At 44.3% G+C, this 19,158-nt stretch overlaps 1 protein-coding gene across 1 annotated transcript in view; it reads left to right on the top strand.

Moving 5' to 3' along the window:
• The window catches only part of ITIH5 (inter-alpha-trypsin inhibitor heavy chain family, member 5), a 38,928-nt gene extending 22,634 nt beyond the window's left edge, over nucleotides 1–16,294 (top strand). The window contains exons 8-14 of the mRNA XM_009069543.1: nucleotides 5,170–5,341; nucleotides 7,830–8,139; nucleotides 10,830–11,383; nucleotides 11,742–11,792; nucleotides 12,866–12,982; nucleotides 14,459–14,836; nucleotides 15,821–16,294. Of these exons, the coding sequence (XP_009067791.1) occupies nucleotides 5,170–5,341; nucleotides 7,830–8,139; nucleotides 10,830–11,383; nucleotides 11,742–11,792; nucleotides 12,866–12,982; nucleotides 14,459–14,836; nucleotides 15,821–16,116 (1,878 nt within the window). The 3' untranslated portion in view covers nucleotides 16,117–16,294. The remainder of the gene's footprint in view (nucleotides 1–5,169; nucleotides 5,342–7,829; nucleotides 8,140–10,829; nucleotides 11,384–11,741; nucleotides 11,793–12,865; nucleotides 12,983–14,458; nucleotides 14,837–15,820) is intronic.
• Nucleotides 16,295–19,158: the final 2,864 nt, after the last annotated feature.

The following is a 19,158-nucleotide window of genomic DNA, read 5'->3' as shown; positions in this document are numbered from 1 at the left end:
CTGCCCTATGCTTTGCTCTCTCTGTGCCTCAGCTTCTCCCTCTAACATGGCAGTTGTGCTCACACTGTCTTTCCTTTGGTTCTGGACCCAAACCAAGTCTATGCCAACCTTTCCTTAAGTCACAGTATTAATCTGACAGACTATAGGAAGATTTGACAAGATATGGCTGTTGTAGCTTGGGTAAAACAGCTCTGGACCTCTATCAGCTGCCTGTGTGTTTGGAAGGGAAAGATAGGCACCAAAGCACAGAGAATATTGAAACAGAGGCAGGAGCTCTTCAGTTTTTTTCTCCCTGTGTTTCCTTGCAGTGTTTTACCAAACAGTATGTTCACTTGTACTTTTCTCCTCACTGTAGGATATCTCATTTCCGAGCCCTTCCCTGCACTGTTGCACTCTCAGACAAGTTACTGGACAGAGCTAGGGGTTCTTAATTCCCTTTGGGCTTATATCTTGTGCCTTAGCTCCTTGTCAAATTTGGTTCCTTACAAGGGATCTGGAAGGACATAGTAAAGGCTGCTGAAATTTTGTCTTCTGCTTGTAGCATCACTGCTGACGGTCCCATGTCTGCTATCTACGGGCTGCTCTTGTGCATATCTTTCAGTCCATGGCTAGTGCTTTCCAAAGGTTGTGGCTGGGAGTTCTCTCCTCTCTGCAAGCCATGCTCTTTAGACAGATTGATCTCAAACCCACACGGTTCCCTGGCTGAAGCTGGAAAGGGCCATGGCACTGGTGCTGATGTCTTCCTGCCCAGCTGTATGAGGGTGGATGGATGGAGCACTTACAAGTGCTGCTAGGCAATGGAAAGTGTGACTATGTGGGCTTGGGATATGCATTTTAATGAGGTGTTTGAATTCCCCCTTTGCTTCGTAGCAGGGCCAATGTTTGGCAGTGCCACAGCATCTAACAACCACATATTGTCTCCCTTGAGCTGCACAGTTTTCAGGATAACCAGGCTTCACCCTCACCCTGCTCCCCAGACAAACAGGAGACTGTGAGAGAAATGTCACCAGGACTCAGATTCCTCCTAAAAGGTGCCCAGATGGTCTGATGTCATCCCAGATGTCTCTGAGGCAGAACTTTGACCCAAGAAAGGGCTGCAGTCTCTCAGCTCTCCCATGGGAGTTTGTCTCTTCCCATGCTTCACTTTACCAGTGTTCAAGCAAGATGAGGTTTGCCAGAGCTAACTCCAAGGGCAGGTCCAAAGGTGACAAATCACAGCAGAACTGGGATGTAGCTGAGGGAGTTCTGCTTTTCCTGCTCTTGCTGGAGGTTGTACAACCCCAAATCATCCTGGCTGTAGTGCAGAGCCCATAGCAGGCAAGAACCACAAAAGCAGCAGTTGTGTTGCATGTCCTGGTGTTGGTGTGGAGGTGCCAACAAAGAGCAGAGTGGTGGTTGGGAGCTGGCTTAGCTCTGACCTTGTAGGCTTGAGCAGACACTGTTTGCACATCTATAATTTACACAGTGTGAGCTCCTCTTCAGCTTCTCATCGTTCATGAAGCACAGATATAAACTGGGAACACCCCCCTTGTTGTCATGGTCACCCCACCTGTTCCCAGCTGTAGACCAGGGTTGTTCTGCTCCAGGTTTGGGGGGTGATATTTTGTAGCCTTGAAAGTGGTTGTTTCAAGCTCAAAGTCCCAGCTGTGCTGACAGATCATTCACCAGGAGTTTCTCAGCTCAAAAGCACTGGAGTGGCAATTCAGTCTCCACCTCTCAGCTCAATTTCATCTGTGCTAATTTGAGGGAAACAGAGGAATCTTCCCCCATCAAGTTTTCTTCATTTAAAACTTGACTCTGAGAGCTACAACCATTCCCAATGGGAAAAAAAAAGTGGGTTTTCCCCCAGTTGTTCTGTATTGTTACTTCCTGTCACCCTCTTCTTTAATCCTTCCTCCACCCAAAAATGCATCTACCCAGGCAAACACATTGAGAGAAGTATTTCACCTTACAGCACCTGGCACGAGGGTGCTGCACCCCTACCCTGGTTTTCCTCTGAGTGAGGGGGTTAGGTCTGTGCTTGGCTTAGCCCCAAAATGGACCAGTGCTGTGTGCACAGCCGTTGAGGAACAACCTGGCCTTCAGCAGAGAAGGAATGGTTAATTTTCTGCCTCCTTGGCAGGAGTTTCAGTGGAATGACTCACTGAGGCCAAGCAGGAGTGGAAGTGCCGGGACCCCATTGGCAGCAGAGCAGCTCGGGAATCCCACGGCAGCCTAAGCCCTTGGCTTCTTGGAGCCAGGAGAACTTCCAGCTGTGGCCTTACAAGGCCAAAATGAGAAACCTGCTGCCATGTCCTGGCTGAAAAAGAGCTGCCAGGCACTCTCTGCATAAAGAGTTTTGCAAATCCTTGCCTGGGGTCTAGTGGAGAGAGGAGGAGAGGGCTGGACACCGAGAGCACTCGGTCATAGCTGCATACTCAAGGATTCCAAACAGTACACTTTTACCAAGTTATTCTCCTTACTTAAAGTCTCTTTTGCCTGACAGCTCCTGAATCATATCCATCACTCCACAAGGAAGTCACATCTCTCTCATAAAGCATTTGTGGGTCAGGAATATTGGTAGCAAAGCATGTTGCAGATTGCAGTCTTTAGGATATACCTGGGAGTCCTTCTGGAGGAGAGATAGAACCAGGATGAGTCAGGGATTTCAGAGAATTCTGGGAGAGGTGGGGAGCCAGTTGAGCTCCTTTTGGCTCCAGTGAGCACTGTAATGCTCATGTCTGGGCAGAATTAGGTCTTGAGGTGAGTCCTACCTTCTCTATGTTAAGCTACTCAGGCTCTTGGAGGCAATGCTGGGATATAGACACTTCCATGCATAACTCAGCCCATCCTAAAACCAAACCAGATGGGATGGATTACTCCCTGAGGTGACCTCCCCTGCCTAGAGCAGGATTAGATGCAATGCCCAACCTTCTGATGACTGAGTTGGGAAAGCTGAATCCCACCCTTTGCTTTTACTGAGGATGAGGTAAAATCTCATATGGTCTCCCTCACTCTGTTTGCTTTGGAGCAAACCCATGTGCACACACACTTGTACATATGTTTGTGTGCATATTACACAAATGCAGAGGTTTTTAATTGAAGTTGCAGAGGCAAACATTTAGTAGAGAGGCCAGAATCCAGGCTGTCTGTGCATGTCCATTGAAGTATGACACAAGTTTTTCCTGGGAAAAACCAATTCAAACTCCATGGAGATGACTTAACTGAGACAAAAATAAGAGACAGAAAAGAAAGAGAGAATGAAAGTAGCGAGAGAGATGGTTCCAGCCCCACATTTGGCCCCTGTATGAGGGTGTGGGGAAGCACTGGGTTTTCTAGGAATGTCTGCTTCAGTTCTGTCCTGATCCTTCTTGCAGTTCTAGCTTGGATGCTGTGTTGTTTCACCTTTTCTTCTCCTTTTTCTTTTGGCTGAACACAGGCAAGAATGTCAAAAGGAATTTGTGAGCACAAGGGAGGTGAGATGCAGTCTCTCTACAAGTAGGCCAAAGCAAGATTATTTTTCCTCTTGCCTTGTTCTCAGAAACAGCAGAGCTTTTTTGGGCCCAATAAATCCCTCTGAGAAAAGTGCAGTTTAACAGAATAGCAAAAAAAACCAAAAACCAAACTAAAAGAGCATTTTTGTAATGGGAAAGGTCAAGCAATGTTAATTATAATCAGAGCTATAATATAGATAATGAGATTTGGGGACGTTTCCTCCAAATCATTGCCTCTGGACACCTGTTTCTCTCCTTTGCCTGCCCTGAAGGGGTAGTGAAGGGGGAATGTTGCACATAGGGAGCTGTTGTGGTCTCACTGTTTTGTGCTTTAACATCTAGTCCAAATTTCCTTCAGCCAAGGTTGGCACATGGAGGTCTGATCACACTCACACAGGACCAAAGCTTCTCCATTTTCACTTTCTGCTTACTTTGTTCCATTTTTTGAGGGACAAATGGAAAGGCCAATTTTGTTGTCAGGGAATAAATCCGAGTCCTTTTCTCCATGGTGTGATTGCCTTTCTATGCACGTGTGAGATGGTTTGGCTGACTGGATTGAGAGCTGGAAACCTCAAGTTTTGGAAAGCTCTCAATTTTTGACCTTGACATGATTACTTAAGTAGTTTGTGCCTCAGTTTTCCTTTCTGTAAAATGGGACTGTGGGTGTTCGAGGGTCCCTCTGAAAGGTGGTGTCATGTGTTATCTGATGCATTTTTACAGCACAAAGGCTGTTGTGAAAGAGGAGGTGAGAGAGCATAAAACTTTCTCTCTCCTTTTGTAAACAACTGCTGTTTAGCTCCTCCTAGCCTGTTCTCTATGGACTGTCAGGCTGGGGAGACAGCCTCCATATCTGGGGCAGGCATTCATCTTCATGAAGGTTTGCTTGGTGCACAGCATGATGTAAACCTACTGGGGTTGTCCCCTTGTCTTTGAAAGAGCCTCTTCCACCAGCATTTGCTTTAGTATTCTTGTCTGTGCAACAGTGGTGGGACGTGGAGCAATGTTCCAGTTAAGCAAATCAATCCTGAGATCCTTGCAGAGGACAATGGTTTGTATGGAGGGCAGAAACAGGCAGGGAGGGACTCCAGACCTGGCTCCAAAATGTTTGAAGCTATGGGAAATATTCCCCTTAACTTCATATGATCTGGAAGCCAAGTCACCCATTGGGAGATTTGTTGCAGTATTGCATCATCATCTTCCATGCAGAACCCAGGGGGATATTGATGACACAGCTTGATCAGTCTTTTGTGCTCCTTTCCAAATTTTCTTTACATAGGCCTAGAAATATGTGGTTTCCAGCACTGTTGATTACTTTTATATTTTTTCTGGACAAACTCTTCACATATTTCCATGATAGACATGAGAAAAAACCTTTAACTGCTGATGAATCCACTATATTGTTTCCTGCATAGCTATCCTTGGAATGGAAAGGCATAATGGTGGCCAATAAGGGACAGAGCTGAGAAACTGCTGATTCCTCTACTTATAGATATTGCCTCATATTTCTCCCATGTTTCTCCCATGTGCTTTGCATCAAAATAGAGAGTATGTTTGCATGGACAGAGGCTGCTCTTGGGCATGTTCTCTCAGTCTTAGTAAGCTGAAGTCTGTCTCCAGGTGAACACAGCTGTATGGCTGCTGAATCACAGCTGGTCAAACTGGACAGTGTGCCTACTGGTCTCTTTTCTCTTTCTAGACCAAAGAAGCCCTCTTCACAATTCTCCAGGACCTAAGGCCTGAAGACCACTTCAATATCATTGGCTTTTCCAACAGAATAAAGGTCTGGCAGCAGGACAGGCTGGTTCCAGTTACTCCAAATAACATAAGAGATGCCAAAAAGTACATTCATAACATGTCACCTACTGGAGGTATGATGCAATGATATGAATGTGACTAATTTTGTTATCCAATTAACTGCAACAGAATGGAGAGTGGTGAATGTGGTCCTGTGGTGTGGGACAATGAAAAGGCATTGGGATTTAGGTCATGGGACAAGGGGTTATGTGACATAGGTTATGTGTTCTTCATTAATATACATGATGGGAATCATTGAAGGAGAATTGGACTAGGTGACCTTTAAAGGTCCTTTCCAACCCAATCTATTCTATGATTCTAGGTAATAATTAAAGTCAAGTTGGGCCCATTCTCCTGCTTATCTGCTGAGACCCTTTGAGTGGGAAAACTCCCAAGGTTATTTCTTAAGGACACAGGAAAAGACACCATATCCTGGTGAAGGACACACAGGGCCAGTACTTGTGCAGTTTCTGAAAGCCTGTGTGAAAGCAGGCACATGGTTTTTCCAGGGATGGAGTACCCAGTGTAGGCTGTGAGATTGCCTTCTGCAAAAGTTAGTTTCTCATCTTGTACTGCCTTCATGTCTCTACCACGGAGCATCCAGAATGACGTTTATTAATTTCTTGTCCCTTTTTTACTTTTGCTTTGTTGCCAGGAGGGAAGAGGGGAGAGGAGGAGACCCCAGAACAGTGGCAGAGTGCAGGCAGGATTTTTAATTCGATTCAGAGGTCTCCTATGAGCTATGGGCACTAGTATTAAAAAAACCTCTATAGTGAGGTTTGTAATCAAACATATTTTGGCAGCTGTGCCCATCCTAGCTGAGCCTTCCCCAGGTAAGCAGGAAGCTGCAAAATGACCTGTGCAAAGCCTCCCCCATGTAAGCAGTCACAGCTGGTGGAGGTCAGGCAGGGCCTTCCCATGGCTGCCCTGGAGCAGTGACCACTCCTAGCAAAGGAAACTCTCTGATGGAAAAACATGGCAAACAGGATGGTTGGCTGCACTGTTTGTGTTGCGAGAGGAAGAGTTTAGGAAGTGGTCAAGGGATCTGCCCAGTTAAACAATTACCAACAATGGGACTAAACTCAGAGAACAAAGCCTTTTATTCCTGAAGTGCCAAAAGAACTGTGCAGGAACCAGCTGAGTTTGCCCATGAACCTGCCAGAGACAAAAGTGAGGAAATCATTAACTCGGGTTCAACAGGAAGGTGCAGTGATTCTCCACCACAGGTACTTCAGTTTTGGCTAAGTGCATTTTCCCTATAAAGGTGCTGTATCTTCAGTGAAAATGGATGCACTGAGGCTCATGGATCACACAGGCAAAGGCCACGGTGTGTTTACACCCCTGTGTCATGCTCATATCCTGAAGAAATGGGAGAAAAATACAGCTGCTAAATACCTGTGCATGTGGCAAAAGGCAGATTTTAGTGCTTGGTAGCTCTGTGATGTGACTGGGTTTGAAATGATACACTGACACTTGGGATGGTTTTCTTCTGTTTCTGGGGGGAAAATTCTTTATAACATTCTGGATGGATACTGAGAGAGCATTAGGATACTTAGGTGCAGGTTTTTGGTTCAAAACCATTTTGAGAAAAGACACAGTCAGGATTTTGAGGACTTCTCACAAGCTTTTGTCCCCTTCTGGTCTTGCTGCAGTCACTGGAGCTGTGCACACTAAGTTTCTATGTATGTGCTGTATGGTCAGACCTTGCTAATAACCTTCCTAGATTTCCTCTTCTGGACTCCCAGGAGTCTGTTGTTTATGGCTCTTAACCCACTTCCCCTGCTTTTTTTCTAACAGCTGTTTTTAACCCACACATGCTGATCTTGCAAAGGTTCCACAACCAATCTCTCTGTGCTTTGGCCTGCACAAGAAATACATGGAGCAAGGATATAGCTGTACTCATTTTCCTGCTTTTTTTTTTGAACACACAGTGAGTTTGGATCATTTTCATGGCTATTCTAATGTACATCTGTTCCCTCATTTACTTTGTTTCCTCCCTCTCCCCCCACTTCAGGCATCTCCATTCTTCTCTAGCCAGTTGTTTTGTGCAAACAGTCCTCAGTTAACCAAGCCATTTCTCTTCCCTTTAAACTTTGTATCCCCTGGGGTGTGAAGAAAACCCAACCACTTGTTTTCCCATTTGAAGACTTTTTCCCTTTCTCCAACTCTTGTGCCCTTCAGACAAAGTGAGCAGAACTTGTTTTCCTAGTTCAGATACCATCTGGGAGAGTCCTGTAATTAAGTTTAATTATTTTTGTAAGTATTGGGCAGACATGGTATGTGCTGTGACTGTTTATCATGGCTGATTGTCGTACATTGAGACATTCAAGGATACAGCAATTTCACATGATAAACTTCAATTCATAAGACCATAAACAGCTATCCCAAACTGGTGCTGAGTAACAGAGCTGAACTGGATTCAAGGTCTAGATCAACCTCATGTAGAGAAGAGAAACATCCTGCTGTACAGAGATGCTGTCACTGCCCTAAAGGGAGCTTAGGGAAACTCTTCACACCACTCTTAGAAGGAGAAATGAGCTAATCATTTTGGTACCTTCCCAGGGACTAACATCAACGGAGCTCTCCAGACTGGTGCAAAGCTGCTAAATGACTACATTGCTCAGAACGACATCGACGCCAGGAGTGTCTCTCTGATCATCTTCCTCACGGATGGGAGGCCAACTGTTGGGGAAACACAGTCATCCAAAATCCTCAGCAACACCAAGGATGCCATCCACGATAAATTCTGCCTCTTCACCATCGGCATTGGCAATGATGTGGACCACAAGCTGCTGGAGAGGATGGCATTGGAGAACTGTGGCATGACAAGGCATTTCCAGGAGGATGAGGATGCAGCCAGCCACCTCAAAGGGTTTGTTCTACTTTTTTTTTTCCTGGCCGTTGGGTCCTCTGGGCAAGGCTATGGGTAAGGAATGTCCTCTAAGGAGCCATAGCTAGAGGTGGGAGTTTCCCTGAGGCTCAGCTCTGGCTGGGAGAGGCAGAGTATGCTCAGATGCTGAGCATGTCTACCCAGAAATTGTCTCCTTCCTAGCAGACAACCCGAGTTGCACTGGAGCTTCCCAGTCACTCAGAACAAGGCATTTCTTTTCCTAATTCAGATCAAAGTTCTGGGCACATAAACCTGGAGAGCTGGGAGGATGAGTGCCAGCTCTTCACAGGTAGGTGGTGGGAGGAAAGGATGCATTGCTTACTTGATATTAAGAACATAAACAGCATGGAGGGGCCCAGGAATGAAGATCCCAATTTGAGGCAGAAAATTATTCCTTTATTTTTTGAAAATTATAACCTTTTGCCCAAACTGTGAAATATTCAACTTTGAAAAATACACAAGGATCATTTCTGGGATGATCATATAGTCTCCTCATTTCCTCATTCTTTGTGACCCAAACTCCTAACAAGCTTCCTGTAATCCTCACCATTCAATAGGACCAGAGTTTATATTCTTATTCTGTGCTCAGAGAACTGTACTCAAAGGGAAGTCTCTAGTGAAGAACTGCATAGAGATACCCAAACCACAGCCCTGACTAAAATATCAAGCAGTGTATCAATATTTCCAAGCAAAAATGTTTGGCTTTCACTCCCAAAATGTTAGTACTTTGAAACTCAGAAACCAAAAAGAGATAGTAATTGAGCAGAGACCTCTCTCCTAGTGCTTAATTCATCTGGAGCAATGAATCCATAGCATCTTCCACTAGAGCTTTGCTTTCTGTGCTGGTTATGTGTGGGCAAGAGTTCCTTTGAAATCAGATTTTGTAGTTCCATCTGCCACTCCACCCATGTCATTTCCTTCTCAGAACATGTATTTTGGATAGCAAGTGGCATTCCCTGGCAAAGAAAGGATGTTCTGATTGATTGGGCTGCAGGAGCCCAGCACTGCAAGTACTTGTTCAAGCACCTCAATCTGATAAACAGCTCACTGTTTATCAAGCTCAGGGATGGCAAATCCATTTGGCATCTGGTGCCAAATTTACACAGAAAAGCACAATCACTGCTGGAGGCCAATTCAAACCTCTGTTGGAGAGAAAATCTACATGGGTGCCAATGTAATTTCTGACTTTTGTGGTCAGTGGGTTGTATTTTTATACAGATACTTCCTTGAATTGTACTGTAAGACAGGTTAGGTTGTATCTCCCACGCCACTATTTTTACAACCCAGGAGCTATTTTGCAGAATTCTCAGGTTTAATTCACTCATGTTTTAAAATCTGGTGAGGTCTCTGCATCAAAGACAGTGAGTGCTCAGACAGACGTTAAAAGAAAGTCAACCAGTTCAGTCTTTGGGCTCCCTTGGAGTGAGAATAAAGCAGAAAGTGTGACTTTAGCTTCCAGGCAATCTGTTTAACCAGATGTGAAAAATAAATGCAGCTTGAACTAAAAAAGAGCTGAGGCCAATTCTTTGTTTATTTACCAAATTATACTCAAATGACTTGCCAAGAGATGAGCAGTCTGGCATTTAAATGGGAAATATGGCATTCTTGGAGCAGCTTGGGAACAACCATCAAAAGAACATTGCTGCAGAGAAAATACAGTACTGTAAACTTGGGCCTTGACCCTTGTGAAGACTTTCTGGGCTGTCCAGTGTGAGGTGTTCCCAGAAGTGTGGTAGGTCATGTTAATGAGGCATTATAGGGTTAAACTCTCTGGTTCCACAGAAGCCATGCCTTGCTCCAACAGAAAAACAGCAGTAAGGTAGCAATGAGTTCTCTTCTGCCAAGGTGTCTGTATTTAGTAGATAGACGTCCTCCCTTCCTTGGAAATGTCCTCATTATGGAGACATGGTGAGATTCCTTCTTGATTCTCTTTCTCCTTTGGCCCTCAGAAAAGAGTATTCCTGTCTGTTCTACACTGACCATCACAAACATAGTATCTAGAGGCCTTCCAGAGATACAGAAGCTTTGGTCTGGATTTTTTCCAGCTTTGGGAGACCTAACATTTTGGTCTTACAGTTTCTGGCTCTGAAATACCAAACATAATACTACTAGAAACCTGTGGGTAACAGCATCTCTTCTAAGTATATTTTGAAATAACTTGGGTGCTTTCTGTGAGCCTCAAAAGCCAAGAACTTACTTTTATTGGACAAGTCTTCTTAAGCAAACTTAAGTGGTCAGAAACATCTCCTTGCAGAGTTCTGGAATCATAGTAGAAGGGAGGTGACTGTGCCAGATCATGCTGAGGTGCTTCTGAACATCCTTAAGAGACGTTTTTTGGATGCCTAAGAAACAATGAAAACTAAAATGGGGCAGAGGATAATTTTGGTTGAAAAGGAACTCTGGTAATTCTGTAATTCAACCTCCAGCTCAGAGAAGAGCTAACTTCAAATGTAGGTGAGGTTTCTCAGGGCTTTGTCCACTCAGGTTTTGAAACTCTCTAAGGGTGGTGACTCCCCTGTCTCTCTGGGCTGTTACAGTGGATGCAGTAGTTAAATTTTGGGAGTGGTAGCTCTGACAGTCTCTGAATATCTTAGGAGCCATATTAGATAACCTGACCATGTACAAGAGCAAGATGAACAGTACTAATGGTAAGAAATGTGTCTTGGTTTAAGGTTCTATGATGAAATAGGAACACCCCTTCTCTCTGACATCCGTGTGGACTACCCTGAAGAAGATGTGGAGCAAGTTACCCAGAACTTCTTCCCTAACTACTTCAATGGCTCTGAAATTATAATTGCTGGGAAACTCATCAACCACACCTCGGATAAACTCCACGTGGAGGTGACTGCCAGCAACTCCAAAAAGTACATCCTCCTCAAAACAGATGTGGCTATTGACCTGCCGAGCAGAAATGACATCAGAGGTGTCCCTGGCCTGGATGATGGCAAAGGTGACAAAAATTACATCGAGAGGGCATGGAGTTACCTCACCATCAAGGAGCTGCTCAACTCTCGCTTGAAGAGTGATGACAGTCAGGAAAAAGACTATTTGACAGAGAAAGCCAAGTCAATGGCCCTGGCTTACAATTTTGTGACTCCCTTCACTGTTCTGAAGATGAAGGAAGCTGGGCTCCATTCAGAACCACCTCAGGAGGAGTTTGTCAGCCCTTCTACTGATGGCATTGGGGAAAAGTTGCAGAGCTTGCAGGGACACAAGGCACCACCAGGTAGGAGAGAAAACTGACCTCGTGCTGATAAATCCTTTTGCACAGGTAATGTCTCATGGCTGCCTTTGGCACAGGGATGATTTAGCCAATGAACTGAGTGGTAAAGCTGAGATTTCCATATGAATTTTGCTAATTGTGGACTGGGTAACTTTAAGCAAACCTTTTAGGCACCTGAATGATCCTCTTGAAGTGCTTACTAATCTAATTGAAGAAAAATAAGTGTTCTAAATGAAACTTAAAGTAGCTGCAGGAATATATCCCATGATCCCTCTGAATAATATTTTGGGAACATTATTATAATATGTGTCTTTCTGCTGCTCAATAAGTAGTTCTAACATTCTTCTTTCCCCTCTTCTAGGTATACGCAGAGAGCATGATAAGCAAAGGATTAAAATCTCCAGAACTTCAGGTCAGTGGCTGTTTTCATGCCTTTAATAATGCAAAATCATAGTGGTTGATTTATGGAAACCTCAATTGCATGTCACTCTGGTATAACCATCCCAACACACCAGCTAAAATCCTGTTTGATGGACCTACAGAAGAGGGAGGAAAATGAAAACAAACCCAAAATACAGAGAGGATCAGTAAGGAGAGAGTGTGAGGAAACACAGCAAGGCAGATGATCTTCAACACTTGATCCTCATGTTTGAGATGTCTATAGATTAGGGGAGAACAGCAAACATTACGTCTGTACTAGTCAAAAATCATCTTATAAAGTGATGTTGTCGAGACATAAAAAATGTTGTTGAAGGAAAAAATTTAAAATTCCATAATGTTTTACTACTTTCCTGTTGGTTCTGCTCCTCTGTTAGCATCCTTTTCAAACATTAAACACTAAAGAATAAGTCTGGGTCAAGGATTTAGACTTGAATTTCACTAGATAAGGTCAAATTTACCTTAAAACCTAGCATTTTTGGCTTGCCTTGTTAATGACACCTGTCTGGTAGTTGGTGATAGCTCAAGGATTGTTGAAAACTTTGGGTTGTGGGATCAATGTCTGCTGTTCATTGCTCCAATCTGATATTGAGGGCCAGGAGGGTTCAGTGTGAGGTATGCCCATACAGAAGTCCTTGGTTAGAAAACATACTTGTGTGTGCTGTGGGGAATGCAGCCTGCCAAGAAAGTGTGGAGAAAGAGGAGTTTAAAACACCTGCATGATAACTCCCATAAATCACTGGAATTATATTCCAGGAAGAAAGTATCTTGATTTTCATCCAGATTGTTTTGGGTTTTGAGTTTTCATTTCAAACCCAACCTCTTCTGTGAGAAAAACAAAACAAAACAAAATAATCTTTGAGAAAAGCAAAGCAAAACTTGGCATTTCCTGGCAAACTCCATCTGACCCTCTAAAAACAACAAACCAGGAGGGCTTAGAAAAAACAGGGACACAAGCACTCTGAAAAGCAGTTTTGTTACAATCCTGGACACTGCAGTTTTGTGTAAGTCTCTCACATTTGTCTCTTTTTTTCCATGTCTTCTCAGCGGATGGAGACCCTCACTTTGTCATTGATTTTCCCTCCAGCAAGTTCTCTGTCTGCTTCAATATCGATGGAGAACCAGGGGACATCCTCCGGCTGGTCTCTGATCACAAGGAATCTGGTAAGCAGCCAACTCAGTGTTCCTCCACAAGCAACTGCTTGAAGTGTAAAACCAGCTCTGCAGCAGTAAGACTAAGCACCAAGGCAGTGCTTCAGAGGCAAGAAAGTGACAGGAAATTAGGAAAAAGTTGCTTTTCTGGACAGGCAGTGGAAAATTGCTGCACATTGTTTTCTGGCTGTAATCACCTGGATTAGAAAGGAGAGGTAAACTGTTCACTTGCACTTACTGAGCTCCAGCTTTAACACAGCTCATGGGTAAATTCACAGCAATTTAAGCAAGGAGGAGGCCTGACAACTGCTACATAGACAATTTATCTACAGAAGTGTTTGTTGGCAGAGTAGACCTAACCGCAGAGAGAACTGGCCTTTTTGTGTATCCACACTTTTCCTAGTTCAGGTTTTCGTTGACTGGGATGAAGGGAAGAGCAATTGCATGTAAACAGCCACAAGACCCAACTGAGTGCATGAGGATCACACTGCACCCCTGCAGTCCAGCTAGACTGGGGAGCACTGAGGCTGTTTCAGTGAAGAAACTACCAAACAGGTTACCAAGTCATGACAGCCTTGAGAAAATCCACATGATTCAGGATCTGCTTTGCCCAAGCCAGTCTGATCCTCAGGGGCCCAAACTGTGGTCTGATCCCATCTGGAATTCTAAGCAGTCCAGCTAATAAGCAGATTATGTTCTGAGCTGGGCAATAGTGGGAGAAATGGGTGTCAAAACCAGGGACAATTCACAGATTTGTTTTGCAAAACCCCACAATAAAGTTATAGGGATTCTGTTCTCTGTGGCACTGATCTAGCTCCATATCTCTGTGTTCATGCCTGCCTCAGTAATCTAGCTTCTGGCAATGTCTCCTTTCAACTTTTCACAGACTGTTTGTGCTACTGCTTGAATGATTCTGTGGCTCAAGTGCAGAATGAGCTTGAGGAAAACACTCTGTAGCAATAGCAAGTTGAGTCTTTGAAAACAGAAATGAGAGATCCCACCAGGAATGACAAGATACGGAGATATTTCATCTCAGTGTTGATGGCTTGGGTCTAGCTTGGGTTAACAACTCTTATTGTTACTGTCCAGTAGCTGGTCAGAAGCCTGTGGGAAACAAGTCACAACAATCATTAAAATGGTTAGAAATCTTACTGTGGACACCTAGGCTTTGTTTGACTCTGTGGCATCTGCACCTTAGACTACTCAAAAGTGGTTCTTTTTGTAGCACTGTGTACACTGTCTTAGGATTAATGGGGCTAGAGGCCCCTGTCTCCAGGGAAGGGCAGTAGTTCTAAGCTTAGGTGAATTTAGGTGCCTTTTATAATGTCATCACTTTATAACAGACTGGTTATACTATTTTCAATACTGGCAAGTGAAATTGAGCAGGAGGTGGTGAATCTGCATGTCCTCAGTTGCACAGCTCGTGCCATTCGGACAACAGACCTGCTCCTGGTTCCAGGTTTCATTTATTGATTCTTTTCCTGCAAGGTGTAACTGTGAATGGACAATTGATTGGAGCTCCTGCACCACCCAACGGCCACAAGAAGCACCGGACTTACTTCAGCACCATCACTATCCTCAGCAATAAGCCAGAGAGGTCTTACCTAGAGATCACACCCAGAAGAATCATCCTGGATGATGGGGAAAGACTTATCTTGTCCTGTCATCGCAGTGCTGTTGTGCGAAGCAGAAGCCTCGAGGTGTCCATCTCTGCCAATTCCAACATCACTGTGACAATTCGAGACACCATCAGCTTTGTCATCCTCATCCACCATTACAAGAAGCCAGCCCCGTATCAGAGGAATCACCTGGGCTTCTACATCTCTAACAGCAAAGGCCTCTCTTCAGACTCCCACGGGCTACTGGGTAGGTAACAGGTTCTCAGGCTGAGAGATGTAAACCAGACAAAAATGATCCTTCCAAACAGAGACAGGAGGTAAGAGACAAGGCAGGTGGGGATTAAGTTTCCAAGTGAAACTTTTACATCCACTCTCAACTTCTCTGTTGCTAGTATCCCCAACTCCTCTCCCACTATCCTGCCTGTGTCACTGTGCCTGTTTTTCACATTTCCACTCTTTTCATGATTGTTTAACACAGTTACTATTAGAATACACACACTTGATGCTCCCAATACAGAGAGCAAATATTCCACAAGAACTTCTTGTGGCCCTCTTCTTTCAAATGTGAAGTGAAAGAAGCACTGTCCCTACATTTTGAAGGAATTAGGCTTTAGGTAGGCTCAGAGAATGACTAAATGGTTGGATTCTTTCAGCCAACAAGAATTAGTGATATTCATGGCCACGTACAGGTGCAGAACTCTAAGACTGAAGCCAAAGTTTCTGTGTCACTCATGTACCCCCAAGTTAAGCAGGAGATGATCCCTCTGGATTGGGGGTTTGGATTCAGGCCACTCTCCTGCACAAACCTCTAAATCCACACTTAGGTTTGGCCTAAAAGAGCTTGTCCCCAGGAAGACAAGGGAAGAGAACTTGGAGCTTCAGGCCTAGATCTTTCTGCTTGATGATGGACATTGTGTGGGTTATTAACCTCTAGTAACCATATTCCACAGAAGGGAACTTACATTGCCTGAGCTAAAGAGCTTTTTTAGCTGCTGGTAGTATCTTGACCAGTGAGAAAAGAAATAGGGTTTTATTTTAACCTCTATGTTTGTGAGATTTAGAATAGAATTGCATGAATAAGATTCATTCTGCTGTTTACAGTGAAGCCCTTTAGAACCCCTAAGGATCCTCCAACACAGCCTACTAAAAAAAGCAAACCACCAAACCACAACAATTTATAAACAGGCACAAAACAGCCAGTCATGGACTCTTATTTTATCTTGCCTTGTAGGTCAGTTCTTGAACCATGAAGTTAAACTTCTTCAGGAATCTCTAAACGCAAGTCATCATCAGGTTGGTCAGAATCAAACCAAAGTGTTCCAGCCAAACCCTACAAACACCCTGAAAGTGAAGGGACGGCTTGTTCCCGTTGTGTGGAAGCAGAGGAGGATCTACAATGGGCAGCAGGAAGTTGATTGCTGGTTTGCCAAAAACAATGCTGACAAACTGATCGATGGGAGCTACAAGGACTATCTGGCTTCTCACCCTTTCGACACAGGGACCAGCTTTGGGACAATTAACCTTTAAGACTGGTTGTAGTGATGCATTGCAGCAGGATGTGTGACAGCAGGTCCCTTCTGAAGCCTCTACTAGGCAACTTAGGAAAATTACTTACTTTTTGGTGCCAAAGAAACCAAGGATTTTGCCCTTGGAAATGAGCTGTCTCTCTTTCATGCTAGATGAACATTGTCCATCAAATTCCTGAAGAACGAGGAGGTTGGGAAAAGGTTGAGGACATGGTTAAAGGCATGATTGGTGCTCTCCCAGTGGGAAGGGAGGAAGAAATGGGTCAGCACTCATATTGGCAGTGCAGAGCTGCTGGCCTTAAAGTAAACCCACGCAGGGATCTGTGCAATACACCCCAGTGCTGGTGAATCACCCTATGAGAGGCAGAGATCATACAGCTATTGAAAGAGACAACCTTGGTGATTTGCTTTGCAAAGAAGTGACTTGGAGCACCTGCTCCAACCTTGGTCCCTGGGGAAAGAGAAGAGAGGAGAGAGAGGAGAGGAAGGTGGATATTTATCTGCAATGACCCATTGGCATCAAACGGGCAACAAAATCATAACCTTAGCTCAGCAGGCCCCAGGAGGGTATTGCTTTCCTGGTTACTGGGATGAGGCCTGGATTTGCCAATAAACATGATGTTCCCTGAACCACTACAGACCCTTAAAACAGTGGTGGAAACCTTCATGCGGTTTTTGCTGTCTCAGTGCACAGACAGAGTGCTTAAAAACACCTCTGAACTTCGGCAGCACAGGAGTGGTGCAGGCCCCCATTCCATGGAGCAGCTAATTCAATGTAGTTCAATTTAAGTAACATTGCAGGATTAGTGAATTTTGAACCTTGACACCCTCAGAGAGAAATGAAGTTCCACCATAAGCTTCCAACAGACCTGCCACGTCCCTGAGCATTGCACTGCTGCTTAGCAAAGATTTAAATTCTCCAAGGGGTGATGAACCAGAACCTACAACAGCTTATGAGTCTTCAAAGCAGCCTCTTGAATTAGACTAGACATTTCTAGCTGCTTTCCTAATCAGGGAGGAAGCTTTTATTTATTCCAAATTGTCACAAATTTTTCATCCCAATTTCTCCTGGCTTCTTCTCCTTCCTTACAGTGCAGGAATTTGTACTTAGCAGGAACTTGGCAGCAGGAAGTTACAGAAGGGTCCTCCAGCCACCCCCACAGCAGGTGGTGCTGCTCTGCAAAGAAACCTCCAAACCCATAGTGCAAGGCTGTCGTCTATTTCAAAGTGAAGCATCACTGAGCAATGCTATAGATCAGCCCCAGGGGAGTTTTAGTAGAGAACTTGGACAAAGAGGACTTTGACAACCACAAAGACATTTACATGGCAAGGCCAAATTAAGCTCATGTATACTCTGTCTGTCCAGAACTGAAAGGAAGGAGGGAGGGTGTGGAAGCATCTCCAGGAATTAAATGATATCCATGTGTTAGGAGAAAACTGAGTTGCCAGAGACCTACAGAATTAGGTTCAATCTTGACTGATTTTTTTTTGCATATTTAACAATGAAGTCATATACTTGCTATAGGAGCTCCAACTGCTGGGGGTGGGGTGGTGATTTTCCAGTTGATTGAGCAGCTAGTCCTTATTGCTAGCACTGTGGCAGCTGAGCAGGTGGCAAACATGGTTTCTTACTCACACCATGTGCTGAGGGGAAGAAGGAAACAGCCAAAACCAACCAGTTAGATTTAATTGCACTCTGGAAGACCCTTACAGAGAGCTCAGTTAGTGCAAAACTCATGCCAAGGATTATGCTTTGGAACCAAGCATCAAGGAGAAACTACTGCTCTGGGCTCTGCTATCTTGAAAAATAGCTCTCCTGCAAGGAAGAACTGAAGACAAGACCTTCAGCAGAGTCCTGAGTGTGGAATAATGAGAGAGGTTTAATGCTCTGCAGCACTCATGGGTCAGAAATGAGATAAGAACATCTGTGGAGTTGAGTTCTCCATCCAAGAAGACAGGGGGAAGATCACCCACAGCCCATATGCAAATAACCACCTATTTCATTAGCACAGGCTGAACAGGATTAGTGTCTGTGAAGTTCTAGACAGTCCAGGGGTCAGCAGGTGCCTTCATACTGTCCTGACTGAAAAGAGATTTCTCTGAAATCCTCCCTCTCCTCACACATTTTGCAGTTCCAGTGTATTGCTAAGGGGAGCAATTGGCTTAGGCTCTTCTCTCACCTCTCCTGTATATAGATCTGTATATAATATATACACACTCACCTATTCCTAATGCTTCAGGTGCATCATTACTTCTCCTCCTCTAGCCAAGGAAACATATTTCTTTCAGGGCCTGAAGATAACAGTGATCAAGTCCAACTTCTCAGCAATATGAAGCACCTGGAGCAATATACTCAAGTTCTCCTTAAGGCTCCACTTATCCATTTCACAATAAATATTTTACAGTGAACACTGCAGTGAAGCTTTCATTTGGCAAAGATAAAACAAGCTTTGAAGCTAAGGTTATGTATGTTTTATGCTGCTGGACAAGCTCACATTACCAGATGGCTGAAAAAAACCCACTCATGAGTTAACAATAGGTTGGGAGCCAAAGTAATTTCAGTGGAAAATTAAAGGTTACTGATGTTCTTTAGCCTCTATACACATGGTAGGAAGCAAGAAGGTGAACAGACCCTCTGGGTTTTACACGCATGTTAAGAATTTAAGCACATAGAGAAGACTGATCCAGCCTGTAAATACAGTGGCATAGGACATGGGAAAACAGTTTGTGCTCCTGCTGCCCCAAGAGCACAGGCAGGTCATGGACTGTAAACTTCAGCTCTTTTCAGCTATGAAGGGGCATCACAACATTACCCTCTCTCAGAGGGAGAATGTGTCCAGGCCTGGTCCCCACAGCCCTTTGTGGTGGCCCAGAGAGCACTCAGCCATCCACTGCAACAACTGCACATACAAACATGCATTTGTTCTCGTCTCCAAGAGCGGCACAGAGCACTTGGTTTTGCAGGGATACAATTGAAGGTTGCACATTGCTCAGATAGCTGAGGAATGAGGCTGAGCAATCACTTTGGACTGCAATGGAAACA

The sequence above is a fragment of the Acanthisitta chloris genome, unplaced genomic scaffold, assembly GCF_000695815.1.
Source record: "Acanthisitta chloris isolate BGI_N310 unplaced genomic scaffold, ASM69581v1 scaffold5902, whole genome shotgun sequence".
Lineage (NCBI taxonomy): Eukaryota > Metazoa > Chordata > Aves > Passeriformes > Acanthisittidae > Acanthisitta > Acanthisitta chloris.
Note: the sequence above shows the minus strand (reverse complement) of the source record. Positions and strands in the feature narration are given on the sequence as shown.